The 16,328-nt window shown below is 42.2% G+C and overlaps 1 protein-coding gene across 4 annotated transcripts in view; it reads right to left on the bottom strand.

The window, feature by feature from the left end:
* Map4k3 (mitogen-activated protein kinase kinase kinase kinase 3) overlaps positions 1-16,328 on the bottom strand; it is a 164,566-nt gene that overhangs the window by 69,256 nt on the left and 78,982 nt on the right. For 3 of the 4 annotated variants that reach the window (XM_004660110.2, XM_004660111.2, XM_045137376.1), the window contains 5 exons: positions 14,445-14,509; positions 13,064-13,119; positions 12,030-12,077; positions 8,952-8,994; positions 7,218-7,290 (listed from right to left, as the gene is read on the bottom strand). In XM_004660110.2, coding sequence (XP_004660167.1) covers positions 7,218-7,290; positions 8,952-8,994; positions 12,030-12,077; positions 13,064-13,119; positions 14,445-14,509 — 285 coding nt within the window. Of the gene's footprint in view, positions 1-7,217; positions 7,291-8,951; positions 8,995-12,029; positions 12,078-13,063; positions 13,120-14,444; positions 14,510-16,328 lie in introns of those variants that run through there. The other variant, XM_045137377.1, reaches the window with a different exon arrangement.

The following is a 16,328-nucleotide window of genomic DNA, read 5'->3' as shown; positions in this document are numbered from 1 at the left end:
TCACTAACTGAAAAGTGGGGCTCTCGGCTGAGGAACAGGCTGCTCTCGGGAAAGGCTCCCTGACTGAAAAGAGCAGCTCTCGGCTGAGGCAGAGACAGTACTCGGGAAAGGCTCCCTGACCAAAAAAGAGGCTCTAGGCTGAGGCAGAGACTGCATGCGGTACAGTCTCACTGACGGAAAAGAGCAGCTCTGCTGAGTCAGAGACTGCATTCGGGAAAGGCTCGCTGACGTAATAGAGAAGTTCGGTCGAGGCATAGACTGCTCTAGGTAAACGTTCACTGACGGTAAAGAGCAGCTCTCAGCTGAGGTAGAGATTGCAGTCGGGAAAGGCTCAATGATGGGAAACAATGGCTCTCAGCTGAGGCAGAGACTGCACTCGGGAAAGGGTCACTAACTGAAAAGTGGGTCTCTCAGCTGAGGCAGAGACTGCTCTCAGGAAAGGCTCCCTGAGGGAAAACAACTGCTCTCAGCTGAGGCACAGACTGCACTCGGGAAAGGCTCAATGACCAAAAAAGCCGCTCTAGGCTGAGGCAGAGACTGCTCTCGGGAAATGCTCACTGACGGAAAACAGAGGCTCTCAGCTAAGGAAGCAACTGGACTCCTATGACTAATTCATGGAAAACAGTGGTTTCAGCTGAGGAACAGACTGCACTGGGAAAGGCTGACAGAATATAGCCGCTCTAGGCTGAGGCAGAGACTGCACTCAGGAAAGGCTTAATGACTGAGAAGAGTGGCTCTTGGCTGAGGCATAGACTATTCTCAGGAAAGGCTCACTTCGGCAAACAGAGGCTCTCAGCTAAGATAGAGACTGTATTTGGTAGTCTCACTGATGGAAAACAGCAGCTCTAGGCTGAGGCAGAGACTGCTCATGGGAAAGGTTCACTGACTGAAAAGGTGGCTCTCGGCTGAGGCACAGACTGTTCTTGGGAAAGGCTGAGTGACAGAAAACAGCAGCTCTCAGCTGAGGCAGAGACTGCACCTGGCAAAGGCTCACTGACGGAAAAGAGCGGCTCTCGGCTGAGGCAGAGTGCACTCGGGAAAGGCTCACTGACCGAAAAAGCAGCTCTCAGTTAAGGCACAGACTGCTCTCGGGAAAGGCTCAGTGATGGAAAACAGCGGCTCTCAGCTGAGGTAGAGACTGCACTCGGGAAAGGCTGACTGACAGAAAAAGCGGCTTTCGGCTGAGGCAGAGACCGCACTGGGGAAAGGCTCACTGACAGAAAAGAGAGGCTCTCCGCTGAGGCAGAGACCGCACTCAGGACGGAAGTGGCTTTGTGGTAAAGGCAAGCGCCCACCATCCTCTCAAGCCTCCACACACGCACAGGTGTCTGCATCCACAGTGCTTGCCACACACCACACAAAGTAAACAGATAACAGTCCTCTAAACCCTCATTCCTTTCAGAAAGCAAGCCGTAATCCGAATGTTTCGGCTGCTGCGGTGATGGCATGCCTGTGTGGGGGAAATTTACTGCCCTCTGATTGGACAGCAGTCACTCAGCAGAAGGGAACTCCTAATCAAAGCCTAGGGATTGCAGGTCTTGAGCTCTGGGAGGAGGGAGAACCACTACTGTTGTCTGGATATACCTCTGACTAAATGGATATATTGTGCACAACAAACTATCCTCTAAATACATGTTTGTGACTATATACTAATGCTACTCTCACTTTCAGCTGCTTCTCTTTTCAGACAGGGAGATTCAAAATGCATCCAAGTGCTTAGAAGTGGCAGTGAAGTGCTCATCACTAAGTGAGATGCCTCTACCACACCCTCCAGGTCTCAAGGACCACAGCAGACACCTCTACCACACCTTTCAGGTCTCAGGGACCGTGGCAAAAGAGATGGCTGATGGCCAGAAACTCAAGGCCAGCCTTGACTACATAGTGAGCTCAGGACAGCCTGGGCTACAGTTATACACTGTCCTTAATAAATGGTGTGTGTGTTAGCCAGGCGTGGTGGTGCATGCCTTTAAGTCCAGCGCTCAGGAGGCAGAGGTAGGAGGATCATTAAGAGTTCAAGGACACCCTGAAACTACAGAGTGAATTCCAGGTCTGGCTGGGCTAGAGTGAGACCCTACCTCAAAAAAAACAACCAAAATGTTGTTGGGGGGAGGGCTGGAAAGATGGCTTGGTTAAGGCACTTGCCTGCAAAGCCTAAGGACCCTGGTTCAATTCTCCAGGTCCCATGTTAGCCAGATGCACATGGTGACACATGCATCTAGAGTTCATTTGCAGTGGCTACAGGTCCTGGCATGCCCATTCTCCCTTTCTCTCTCTATCCCTCTGTATCTAATAAATAAATAAAATGATAATTTTTTTTAAATGGTGTGTGGGGGAGGAGGGGAGAAAAGTGATAAAATTAATTCAAGTGGTCCAAGATGTAACTGAGGAGTTCTAGCACAAAGTATAGTAAAGGGCTGGAGAGATGGCTTAGCAGTTAAGCGCTTGCCTGTGAAGCCTAAGGACCCCGGTTCAAGGCTCGGTTCCCAGGTCCCACGTTAGCCAGATGCACAAGGGGGTGCACACGTCTGGGGTTCGTTTGCAGAGGCTAGAAGCCCTGGCGCGCCCATTCTCTCTCTCTTCCTCTATCTGTCTTCCTCTCTGTGTCTGTCGCTCTCAAATAAATAAATAAATAAATAAATAAATTTTTTTTAAAAAGTATGGTAAAGACAGGGCTGGAGAAATGGTTTAGAGGTTAAGGTGCTTGCCTGCGAAGCCTAAGAACCCATGTTCTACTTTCAGATCCCACAAAAGCCACACACACAAGGTTGCACATACATACAAGGTGGTGCACGCACTGGAGTTTGATTACAGTGGCAAGAAGCTCTGCCATGCCCATTCTCTATTTCTTTCACACTCTCACATTTAAAATAAAAAAGAGCTAGTTTGTTAGGCTTGCCTTAAAAAAGACTTGGTAAAGACATTATCAAATAAGTAATACAAGAACATTTTTCAGAATTAAGACACATTAATCTCTGATATAAAAAAATCAAGTATCAAGTATAAATGAGTAACAGTAAAAACAAGCAAAAAATTCTGAAATGTCATGTAGAAGGGCAAAATCAGGTATGGTTCTTGGGGAAGGTGTGGGCTCCTTTCAATGAACCATCACTATGATGGCTCCCCAGTGCCTACTGGTATTACAGAGAAGACGGAGCCTTCTACACTTACACAAACTAGCAAGCAAATGTGGACCCCAGAGCGTAAAGCCTCAAAACTTGTGCTCCCATTGCATCTTTTACCAGAAATACTGAAACATGTGCTCCAAGAAAAAGAAAAAAAAAAGTCATTCGAAAGACAAAGACAGAAACCAAGAAGGAATTCCCAAGCTAACATGCTCCAGGGCCAGGAATGCCGGGGCAGCAGCAAAAGAGCACGCCAGAGGAAGACAGGAGCTCTGTGAAGGCAACGAGTTAAAGCAAGACTGACCAACTGTAGGCTCAACTGGGGGTATAGCTCAGTGGCAAAGTGCTTGTCAAGCATGAATAAGGCCTTGGGTACCACATCTACCCACCCACCTACACCTTTCCCACAAAAGCTCAACCAACCAACAAATTCAGATTGCAGTTTCATAGGCTTTGTAGTATAGAAATGTTATATAGAGGTATCTTATAAAAATGACAATGTAGATTAATGGGGATGAAAAGGCCCAAGTGAGGTCAGGGGAAGAGATTGAGTAAAGAAAAGGTGGAGGGAAGGCTAATCAAAATCTAAGAGGATATAAATAAATCATATGGAAACCTACTTTTTTGGACAATGGAACACTCAGGAGCCATAGATTGTTGCTAGAAAATTTTCAGTGCCAGGGATGGGATACCTTCCTGTGAACTGTTGGCCAGGGAGGTCCCTGATGTCCCCCCAAAATTATAGGCCATTGCCGAGGCCCTTGGTTTCCCATAGATGGCAAGACCCTATTACTGAAGATTCCACATTACTTGGGATGCAAGGCCACTGAGAAATCCTTCTGGAAAAGAGCTGATAACCTCCTTCAGGTAGACCAGCTGACAGAAAGCTGGAAAAAGACATTCTGCATGCAGTTCAATGGGAGAGAGATAAATCACCAGTGAAGATACTGAACAGTGGACACTACAAGCCTTATATTTGACCAGACAGGCCAAATGAGCCAACGGGTGCAATGCTGGCACGTCTGTCTTGGGGGAAACCAACTGCCCTCTAATTGGACTAGAGGCAAGCTCCATGGGAGGGAATACATTCCTATATTGAAAACTTAAAACTGGGGTAGTCATGAGCCCTAGGGGTGTAACATCTGCTGCTGTCTAGCTAAATGATACACTCATCAAACTCCCAATAAGCACTTCTCTTAATGTTCATACCCTTGTATTAATGTTACTCTCACTTTTGGTAGAGAATCTTCTCTTTTCAGAGGGCAGTGACCTTGGGATGACTCAGAAGACATAGTACTGGAAAAAAGTGACAGGAGTGCTCAGTACTATAATATCTCTATCACAGCTTCCAAGGCTCAGAGTCCATTGTGGAAGAGGCGGCGGAAAGAATTTAAGAGCCAAAGGAAGTGTAGGACTTCTTACAATGTGCTCCCCCCAGAAACAAAATGGCCTGGATATCCATGACCTCACAGTGCCTGACACTACCTACTCAAGACACTCATAAGAGGGGAAAAGATCATGACATCAAAATAAAAGACAGACTGATTGAGAGGGGGAGGGGGTATAATGAAGAATGGAGTTTCCAAGGGGAAAGTAGGGAGTGGAGGGTATTACCATGGAATAATTTTTATAATCATGGAAGTTGTTAATAAAAAGGAAGAAAAAAATCATAAAAGACTAAGACAAAAAATGACAGTGTTAGTTCAGGAAGAAATACTTTATTGAGTAAAGTACTAAGTATATTAACTGAGTCAGCAATGTACAATAAGGCTAAGATGATTGGAAGATGAAAAAAACACAGCTAATCTTCACTCATCTTAAAGCGTATCAATAATGGGTCATGCTAGAGACAGAACTGCAGACTTTTTAGGCATTTGTTTTCAAGATAGGGTTTCACTCTAGTCCAGGCTGACCTAGAATTCACTATGTATTCTCAGGGTGGCCTCAAACTCATGGAGTCCTCCTACCTCTGCCTCCTGAGTGCTGGGATCAGACCTGTAGACTTTTTTGTAAATCCCTTTAACAATATTTTTAAAACTTACATCCAATAAAGGCAAATCAATATAAAAATGATATTTATCCTATCTTCACTTAAAAAATCAGTAGTACACATGTGCTAAGGAGACAGACTAGAGGTGTTTTGGTAGTGGCACTGATGCTGCAGGCAAGGCAAGACTTGCAGACTAAGCAATGGTGTGAACCAACACACTGTCAACCCCTTCAGGCACAGGGCTTGGTGAAGCACCCAGCAGGCAGCTAGTGGCCAAGAATGACTGAGTTATTGAGTGAATTACAGGGGAGTTTTGATAAGATGGTCAAAGATTATCTAGAAGACAAGTATGGCCAGGAAGTAAGGTTTTTGGATGAGACTACAGAAGCAAGGTTAAATGAACTGAACTGACCAACTATGGAAGACTGTAAAAGCCAACAAACCAGCATTTGACTTTATAATCAGTTAATCAGGCTTAGTGACCAAGCAAAGTATGCATTTTAGGGATGCACTTCTATATTAATGCTTATTTTAAGCAGAGAGAGGTAGGAGAGGACAGACAAAATGGGTGTGCCAAGGCCTCCAGCTGTTAAAGGACTCTAGACACATGCATCGCTTTGTGCATCTGGCTTTAGGTGCATACTGAGGAATCAAACTTGGGTTGTTAGGCTCTGCAGAAAAGCACCTTAACTGCTGAGCCATCTCTCCAGCCCCTAATGCTTGCTTGCTTGCTTGCTGGCTTGCTCGCTCGCTCGCTCTCTCATGCTCTCTCTCTCTCTTTCTCTCTCTTTTTCTTTCTTTCTTTGTTTCAGAGAGATTATGTGAATGCATATGGGTATCCCAGGGCTCCTGTTGCTGCTAGCAAACTCCAGATGCATGCACAATTTTGGGCATCTAACTTTATGTGGCTACTGGGGAATTAAACCTGGGTGGGCAGGCTTTGAAAGCAAGCACCTTTAATCTCTGATCCCATGTGTTTCTGACTAAGCCTCATACTTACTCCCCAACTGGTGAAGCCTTGCTGGATGTGGTGTGTCACGGGGGTGGGCCTCAGGAGTTTATACTCCAGCCCAGCTTGCCAGTGCTAGCAAGCTCACTCCGTCTCCTCCTCCTTGCCAGGTGGAGATGTGATGCTCAGCTGCCTGCTTCTATGATGTTTTCCCTGCATGATGAAGCTTGGCTCCCAAACTGTAAGCCAGAAGGAAGCCCTCCCATAAGGTGCTCTGGTTGGACATTTTGTCCCAGCAATGAGAAGGTAATTGCTACCCCTTCCTTATTTTCAGCTAAAGCTTTATAGTGTAAGCTGAGCATACTCAGAGGCATTTCTACTATTTTTCTTATGTGCTCCATAACTCTGAGCTTAAGCATGTACAAAATTGTGCCTGTTGTCTTTTTTAAAAACAGTACAGCACCAACTGAGCATGCTCATGATTGGCCCACCCCACACGACTATACACAGGCATCTTAACTAAAATCCTATGTTTTCCTAAGGGTTATACTCCAAAGATGACTGAGACATGCACTCCTTATCTGCTGCAGGTGATAAAGTCTTACGTCTTTGCTGTATTCATCTTGGCTCTGCACTCACCAAGATGAGAAAACTGCTGCGTGCTCATACTAGGAGAACAAAAAGCTTTGGACAAGGGCTAGGGAGACCCAGAAGCGGAGCACTTGCCTAGCACATGTGAACCCCCACACCGCAAATAAATGAACAAATAAAGCTTAGAGCCAATGGGTATTATGAATAAAGTAATGCTGAAAGATGAATCAGGATAGAATGTGAAGTGGAATAGAAGGTAGTTGTCTAAATGTCTGTGGATATACATGTGGTATGTGTGTAGGAGCAAGTCAGCAAAGCTGGACAGTTACTGGAAATCTACCAGTCTTTAAAGACTTCTGTGTAATGAAAGTAACATGGAGGCAATATTTTGGCCAAGCAATATTTAGGAATACATGCCTAAGTTATATTATCCATCAAATACCTTCTTTGCAATCTGTTAAGAGTACTAAGCCATTTTATCCAGTCTGTATACATGTATGTTTTTAGACACACTGTATTTAATAATAAAAGGACAAAAAAAAAAAAAGAATTAGAATACAATTACCAATATGGTGTACCAATGAAAGACTTCCGTTTGGCAATTGTAGCTGTTATCTGGGCAGATACTCCAAAATCAGCTATTTAAAAAAAATGAGAGAAAATAAAATTGCTTAAGGGAACAGAAAAAGAAAATTCAATAGTATTTTTATTAACTTCACAGAAATATGAAGATATCAGATATACTAAATATGTTAATTAATTAATTTGATGGACTAAGTGTCACAGCTACATCAATTCCATATAATTGATATAAGTCCAGATGGATGACAACAAAGGTCATGATCAAATCATTTTGATGAGAAAGAAACAGCTGAGTACAATCTAACCTGCTACTGATGAATATTGCAATTTCTATTTTCCAGGACCTACATTTCAGGGATGGTCACTGGAGGAGACCTTTAAATAGGAACATATGCCATTTACTCTCTACCAGACTCAGACCAAAATCAAACGGATTACTAAATCCATCCAACTTGAACAGATACCCAAGGACAACAGTTCTCAAGCCTTTACTTTAGCAATACACTCTAATACCAGCATGTCACTTGTGGGAATTTCTTACTATTCCTTAAGTACATTGAATTCTAATAGTTTCTAGTGTATTTACTCTAAATCCCTCCTAAGGTAAAGGGAGGTACATAATACTGTTACAAATTAAACTGCTAACAGAAACTGCTCACTAAGCCATCAAGGATTAGATACTAAAAAGAACAGCTTTCCCTCATATTTATAAGACTCTTAAGAAAATATATTACATGTTGGTTTTATACATACATACATACATATGTGTGTGTGTGTGTGTGTGTGTATTTTGAGGTCAGGTCTCACTCTGGTACAGGCTGACCTGGAATTCACTATGTAGTCTCAGGGTGGCCTCAAACTCACAGCAATCCTCCTACCTCTGCCTCCTGAGTGCTGGGATTAAAGGCGTGTGCCACCAAGCTTGGCTATTACTAAGTACTTTAATCTGATTAGTTCTACAGTAGGCTATAGTTCAAAACAGGTTTACTTATTATTCATTTATTTATTCATTTAGGGAAGCTGGGGATCAAACTCAGAACCTCGCATGTTCTACCCAAGGAATCTAATACTGAAGCTGGTTTTCTCAGCCCTATTGATATCTTAATGAAAGACACATAGGTTGAATTTTGATTTGTCCTAAATAATTCAAAACAACTTTATTTATTTATATTTATTATATACTTGTCATTACTTAATACCAAAAGGTAATAAAAATTAGGATATTGAACTTTTCCCCAGTCTAAATCTCAAATTAAGTCATTAGTTTTGAATTTTATTTTAACATAACTTGAAAGTTATAAAATCTAAGTGTTTAAAACCTTTAGCACATCTAAATAATACTATATTTTTAAAACCTTAGGAAAAGAATGTAAGGTTTTTGGAGGTACTAAATTTTTAAATTTTAGTTTGTTGTCTCAGTTTCTGGTTACAACATTATAGTTATTTATTACAAGAAGTCATATATCTAGATGTCGAGATGAAAGTGTTTCCAAAGATTACTCTTCCACAGTATCTTTGCAACAGATCTGACATGCGTGAAGGGTAGACTTTATTCCTGTTTAGATATAGAGAGAGAAAGGCCCTGCAACAAGATCTCCATCTAAAATATCAGATATTGTCCTAAAGTCTAGTCTTTCAACAAACAGAAAACCAAAACCAAACTGCACTTATATTTTAGTAAAGATCTGTGCATGCAACAGAATTCCAATTTACTTACCCAATTTCACATGACCATTATCCGTTAATAGAATGTTAGCTCCCTTCAAAGTGAGAAAATTTTAGTTAAGTAGGAAACAGACATTTTATTAGACAGAACATGTAATAGATTAAATACACATACTTAAATAATTGCAGCCCTAGACCCAAAAATACTTAAATGTAAAATGTGTTCAATTAACATGTCAAATAATTATAGTCATAGAAAATTTTGCTATACAATTTTTAGGCCATCTCACTATCGTTACAAAATGTATTGTCTTTAAAAAGCTGCCACTAACACAGCATGAACGCTACTGTAAAGAGGGATGTGTTAAGTTTCCATCTAAATGCTATTTCTTCACTGATCACACACCATCACTATACTGAAATGTTACTTTACCATTGCATTTTTCAATTGGTTGGCTCATACTTTAAACCTGATTCTTAATTCCCATTCTAAGAAAGGAAACTCCTTCCTTTTCTGAGCATTCACCATCATGGAACCATCACTGATACACAACTACTGTGTTTCTTGGCAGGAAGGCTGCCAGTCCAGGTGGCTTTCCTAAGAGCGTAGGCTCTTGAAGAGCTAGCTCGCCACAGGCCCACAGAATTCAAGTGTCACTCGTCTGCACAAGCCGGAGAAGACGGCAGTAAGCGCCTCGGTGGAGCAGACCCTGTACGCCAGCAGTATCCAAGCCTGGCCCTTGACTTTTCATTGGACAAGCCAAAGCGAGCAGCTGAACTGGAGGTTTCGTTTTTGCAAGTTCCTATCTCAGATCCACAAGAGGAAGACGACGGCAGCAGACTAGAGAGAAGAAGGGAGAAGTGGAGATTTGCAGACCCGCGAATGTCACGTGTGGATCTGTGCTGCGGCCCCTGACTGACATGGCTGTTCTGTGGAAGGCTGGCAAGGGCAGAGAGCAAAGTGCAGATGAAGCAGGGCTCAGACCTTTGCTCTACCGTAGCCATTTGGACCGTCCTCTCCCCCACTCCACACTGATTCCCCAAGTTCCGGATTCATTTTTTTAAATTGATTTATTTTTATTTGAGACAGAGAGAAAAAGAGAGATGGGGGGTGAGGATGGGCGCGCCAGGGCCACCAGCCAGTGCAAACGAACTCCAGATACATGTGCCACCTTGTGCATCTGGCTTACATGGGACCTGGAGAATCGAACTTGGGTCCTTAGGTTTTGCACACAAGTGCCTTAAATATTTAGCCATCTCACCAGCACCCCCCCCCCCACCCAAGTTCCGGATCTGTCATTCCACATGCACATCGTAGCCTTGGGTCATTCCTTCCCTCTATCACTCACTCCCTCACTGACTGAGATGAGGGAAAGCCAGGTGCTCTTTTAAATTTGGGGCTTATAGTAATGAGTCCATTTTTCAAGGAACTTAGGATTCCAGTCAAGCAGGGAAGAAGGAAAATTTAAAAAAATGATTATCTATGAGTGAACATATCATTAAGATTTAAGGCCAGGCAGAGATAAGTATTCTAAGTCAAATCAGGGAAAGTAAGTTCTCTCAAAGGTAGTGATATGTGAGCAGAAACCTTGATGGAGTCAAGAGAGAGAGATACACAAATGTGGGACAAGAACATTCCAGAAATAGAAAATAGCAACCACAAAGGCCTAGTGTCAAAACAAGCTCAGTGTATCCTAAGGACAGCAAGTTTAGTGTGGCTGGAACAGAATGAGCAAAGCAGAGAGGAATGGAGAGAGGTAAAATCAGAGAAACGTGGGGCATATCTTGCATGACCTTGTGGGCCCTGGTACAGGTCCCTGCACTTCACAGTGAGCACGACAGGAAAGCAGTGGTGTTTCCAAGCAGGACAGTGATACAAGCTGATTTTAAAGGCCTCTTTGTTTGCTGGCATAAAGGTAACTACAGAAGCACTAAAATGGAGCACTGAGACCAGTTAGAAGGCTGCTAGTGAAGTTCAAGCGAGGCCCAGACGAGGACAGAGACAAAGATGGGGTGACGGTCAGAATTACCCAGCTCTGGAACCGGACACACAAGTCCTTGCCTAATGAAACATTAAGCTCCCAGCTGAGCACACCCTTGACTCTCGTGTGTTCCTTGCTACTGTACAGATGTACATTCTCTAAAACGGCCTTGTGCTTTCTTATCCTGTATTCTATGTGTACCATTCCTTCTGCTTGGAGTGCAAACCAATCTCCACTTCTAACAAAAATCTACCAGTCCTCCCAGATCATTAAAGTGCCGATCACATGGACCCTTTCTCAATTTACTGATCTCCACAGACAAACATTTGCCTTCAAAACCAAACTTTTGACCATATAGGCTTTCCTCAAGGTTCAAAGATTAGATCCCACCTCTAAAAAAGTTAAGGTACACTAGAGAAAGGTTGAGAAGACAAATGGAGAAGCATTAGTAGCAGAAAGGTTAAACAAAGAGGGACAAGGAAATATCTAGATTAGGGCTCCTATACTGTGCCTGGCTTACTAATATTCCAGCACGTTAGGAGTCCTGCTTTACTCTGTTAGCTGAAGAAAAAAGATCATCATAAAATGTCAAGGTTTAATTCACCCATTTTGACAAACTAATAATAGTTTCTAAGGATTGCCAAAACTTAACAGACACTAACGTATGAACTTACTGTAATTTAATGGGAGCTATGGATCTCCCATGTAGTTTACAAACAAATGCCTGTAAGTAAGCTAAAAACTGCTAGCCAGGCATTGTAGTTCATGCCTGTAATCCTAGACCTAGGAAAGCGGAGGCAGGAGGATCAGGAGTTTAAGGTCACTTATGGCTACATACCAAGTTCCAGGGCAGCCTAGGTTACAGGAGATCCTGTTGCTAAAAAAATAAAACCACACAATCTCCCCTCTACTAATCCATCCACTTATAGATCTTAAAAGGGTAAATTTTATGACAGGTAAATTGTCTCAATAAATTTATTCTAAAAAAATTAATTAAGCTCTTCATAGTTCACTCATACTTATTACTGCAAGATAATTCAGATAACACAGGTATCAAGTAGAATAATCAAAGAAAATTTGCTCAACAATTAGATTGCAATATTTCAAAGTGAAAATCAGATTACTAGACTAAAAAATATAATGTATACCTTTATATCTCTGTGCATTTTCCCTTTGCTGTGAAGATAATACAATCCCTGAAGTTTAAAAAAGAACAGAAAAAATAAACAAGATTGATTAAGTAAGTACTTTATTCCTTATAGAAAATACAGTAAAAAGCATTAGCCTATTTAATGAAACATCCGAGAAGACAACAGAATCAAGAAAATGAGAAAGATAAATAAGGCTTGAATGGAACCACGAATTCTTCCAGGATTAAATTTTAGTAAAATATGCCAATAGTCTGAATAACTTTTTCTTTTTTGAGGTAGAGTCTTGCCCTAGCCCAGGCTAACCTAGAATTCAGTATAGTCTTAGGCTAACCTTGAACTCAAGCAATCCTCCTGAATGCCTGGGTTAAAGGCGTGCGCCACCACAGCTGGCCAAACTTTCAGAAGTGAAGAAAGACAGCGAGTGGGCACGCCAGGGCCCCAGCCATGACAAATGAACTCCAGGTACATGTGCCATCATGTGAATCTGGCTTACACGGGTAGTGGGGAATTGAACCTGGATCTTTAGGCTTTGCAGGTAAGCACCTCAACTACTAAGCAATCGCTCTAGGCTGCAAGCAAGCACTTTTAACTGCTGAGTCATCTTGCCAGCCCCTGAATAACTTTTCAAGAGTGTGTGTCCCATCTTCAAATATAATTTCAGTTGCTAGATACTTGCTTAATTTTCAAGCCATTTGTGTTAGCAAGAAGACTATATAAATTTAAACTGCTTGAATTTTAGGTTATCTTACAACATTTAGGCTTTGCAGTACTCATTTGTAAACATAATTTGAGTTTATAACACATTTGAAAATGTATTAAGGGCTGTGGATGCTACTCAGTGGTAGAGCACTTGCCTAGCATGCATGAGACCCTGGGTTTCATCCCCAGTATTGTAAAAACAGAAAACAAAATTAAAAAAACGCTTGAGTTTTTGCTTTATCAAATTAGGTAGGCCGTTTCATCCTTTAAAAGGTAATGTATTACATTTAATTTAATAAAGAATATTCATTTTTATTTGGCATTAGATTTACCTGTAGTGTTTCTCTGCTAACATATGCAATCTGCAGTTCTGAGAGAGGCCCAGTCACTGTAAGGGAAGAAAATTAGTGAGATTAAGCAGTGCCTGCTTTTCAAAAACTGACAGTGTTTTACAAATCTCAGTAAGCATCAGGCCGAGTTTTAAATGAGCTCACCATGTTTGGAACAGTGCCTGGCACAGAAAAATGGCTAAGGCCAACACAAAGTTTTATTTTTGAGGTTCAGTCCAGAATGTGGAAAACACACTAGGCGGCTATCCTAAAGTCTACAAATGAGGGAAATCATAGTAGAGAAGAAGTAGTCCAGTTATGAACAAAAGGGGGCGAGCTGCTTGGCTGTATCGAGAACAGAAATGGCAAGCTTTTCAAGAGCGCTGTTCTGCATGGAAGTTAATGGCCAAGTCTCATTGCACTGCGTCTTTGAAATGACAATGCCACCATTAAAAACAAAAATCTCAGGACTGGGGAGATGGTGCCGCTGGAACAGCGCTGTCCACACAAACGCTGGCTGGGTGGGCTGGGGGCAGAGGGATCCCTCAGGCAAGCAGGCTGGCTAGGGGAGCTGGGTCAGCAAGGTCGGGGCTCAAGCAAAAACACAATAAAGTGGAGCGGTCAGAAAGACACCAGGCGCTAACGTGGCATACTTTCTCAGTCGACTTCTCAAATTATTAAGGCACTATTTGGGGCTGGAGAGATGGCGCAGCAGTTAAGGCACTTGGCTGCAAAACCTAACAAGCCAAGTTTGATTCCCTAGTAGCCACATAAAGCCATCTGGCTTTACAGCAAGTGCCTTTAAATCACTGAGCCATCACTCCAGCCCCTCAAGAGTTTTATACAAAGACTGAGTCTGAAGTTTGGAACTCCGTATCTTCTTCAAAATTAGCAAATAATTCAACCACATGCAACTTCCCAACTTAAGAAGAGCACCTTTCATCCAAATATCTCTTAAGTACACTTAGGAATCCAAGACACAGGGTGAGATGCGGCTTTTTTTTTTCTTCAATTTTTATTTATTTATTTGAGAGATACAGAGGGGGGTAAAAAAAAAAGGAGAGAGAAAGGCAGAGAGAGAATGGGCACGCCAGGGCCTCCAGCCACTGCAAAGGAACTCCAGACATGTGCGCCCCCTTGTGCATCTGGCTAACGTGGGTCCTGGGGAATCGAGCCTCGAACCACGTCCTTAGGCTTCACAGGCAAGCACTTAATTGCTAAGCCATCTATCCAGCCTAGATGCGGCTTTCTTAAATACACTTATGAATCCAAAGAAAATAATGGTTAAGACATGACTTTTTAGAAACAATATTAATGTTTAAAAACAGCAAAGAGTCATACCTTGGGTTTTACTTAATTCCTATAAAAATAACTTTAGTCTTACCATGATATATATCCTGTAAAGAACCTCCTCCACAGAACTCCATGCAGATCCAAAGTTTATCTCTCCTATAAAGAAAAAGCAGGCATGTGTCAAAATCTTTATGATTAAGATGGTTTGTTGATTTTTTTTTTTTTTTGCACTTTATATTTTTCAAGGTAGGGTCTCAGTTTATCCTGCATGGACCTGGAACTCTGTAGTCTCAGGCTGACCTCAAACTCAAGGCAATCCTCCTACCTTTGCCTCCCAAGTACTGGGATTAAGGCATCTGCCACGACATCTGGCTTGAGATAATAATCTTGGAAAGCTACATACATGCAATGTGTTACCTTTTTAAAAAAATTATTTTTATTTGAGAGAGTGAGTGTGTGAGAGAGACTGACAGAGAGATAATGTGCATGCCAGGGCCTCCAGCCACTGCAAATAAATTCCAGATACATGTGCCACCTTGTGCTTATATGGGTCCTGGGGAATCAAACCTACGTGTCCTTTGGCTTTGCAAGCAAGTGCCTAAATGCTAAGCCATATCCCCAGCCCAACGTGTTATCTTTTGTAAAAATATTTACTTATTTATTTATTTGCAAGCAGAGAGAGATAAAAGAGAGACAGAGAGAGTGAGAGAGTATGGGTGCGTCAGGGCCTTCAGGCACTACAAACAAACTCCAGATGCATGCACCACTACATCTGGCTTTATGTGGGTTCCAGGGAAGCAAACCTGGGTGGTTAAGCTTTGCAGGCAAGCACCTCAACTGCTAAGCCATTTCTCTAACCCTGTTCTTTGTTTTAAATCTTTTTGTTTATTTTTATTTATTTATTTGATAGTGACAGACAGAGAAAAAGAGGCAGAGAGAGAGAATAGGTGCACCAGGGCCTCTAGCCACTGCAAACGAACTCTAGATGCATGCATCACATTGTGCATCTGGCTTACATGGGTCCTGGGGAATCGAGCCTCAAACAGGGGTCCTTAGGCTTCACAGGCAAGCGCTCAACCACTAAGCCATCTCTCCAGCCCAGCCCTGTTCTCTTTTTAAAAGCTAATTCATCTCTATCAATAAATTATGTAACAATCCAACCCAGGATTTTAATATTTTAAAATATACCCACCATTTGCATATCCAAATAAGATTTCCCTTTAACTAAAACCTTCCTTTCCTCCACAGTTCATCCACTTACCCAGGTTCAGCACTGAAAATGGTAATAACATCTCAAATACATTGCTGTAAAAGCACTCTTACCAATGAGCAATATATAAATATCTTCATGTTCAATACTGACCTTCCCCAAATTTCTGTAATTTTTTTTTTATTTTTTTAAAAAATTTTTTTTGTTTGTTTTTATTTATTTATTTGAGAGAGACAGGCAGAGAGAGAGAGACAGAGAGAGAGAGAATGGGCATGCCAGGGCCTCCAGCCACTGCAAATGAACTCCAGACGCGTGCGCCCCCTTGTGCATCTGGCTAACGTGGGACCTGGGGAACCGAGCCTCGAACCGGGGTCCTTAGGCTTCACAGGCAAGCGCTTAACCGCTAAGCCATCTCTCCAGCCCAAATTTCTGTAATTTGATTGCTCTTGTTGAGGTAGTATCTCTTACATTTATATCTCAATATGTCATACTTACATACAAGGGAAATAATTAACAAAGATTTGTATAGTTTATTCCTCTGTTCATTCATCGCTTTTTCTCTATGTACCACTGTCAAAGGCAGAGCTGGGAGTCTCTGGACTCAGTAAACTCTAATGTAAAAGAAGGCTTCTGCCTTCTGTCTCTCCCACCACTGACTTCATGGCACCTACAAGAATATCCAGCAAACTGAATACTTGTTCCATGAGTGAATAAATGCCAAGAATGACTGAAAGAATAAACAAATCAGGGCTGGAAAGATGGCTC

Source organism: Jaculus jaculus, chromosome 18, assembly GCF_020740685.1.
Source record: "Jaculus jaculus isolate mJacJac1 chromosome 18, mJacJac1.mat.Y.cur, whole genome shotgun sequence".
NCBI lineage: Eukaryota > Metazoa > Chordata > Mammalia > Rodentia > Dipodidae > Jaculus > Jaculus jaculus.
The sequence above is the reverse complement of the archived record's forward strand: the minus strand, read 5'-3'. Positions and strand labels throughout refer to the sequence as shown.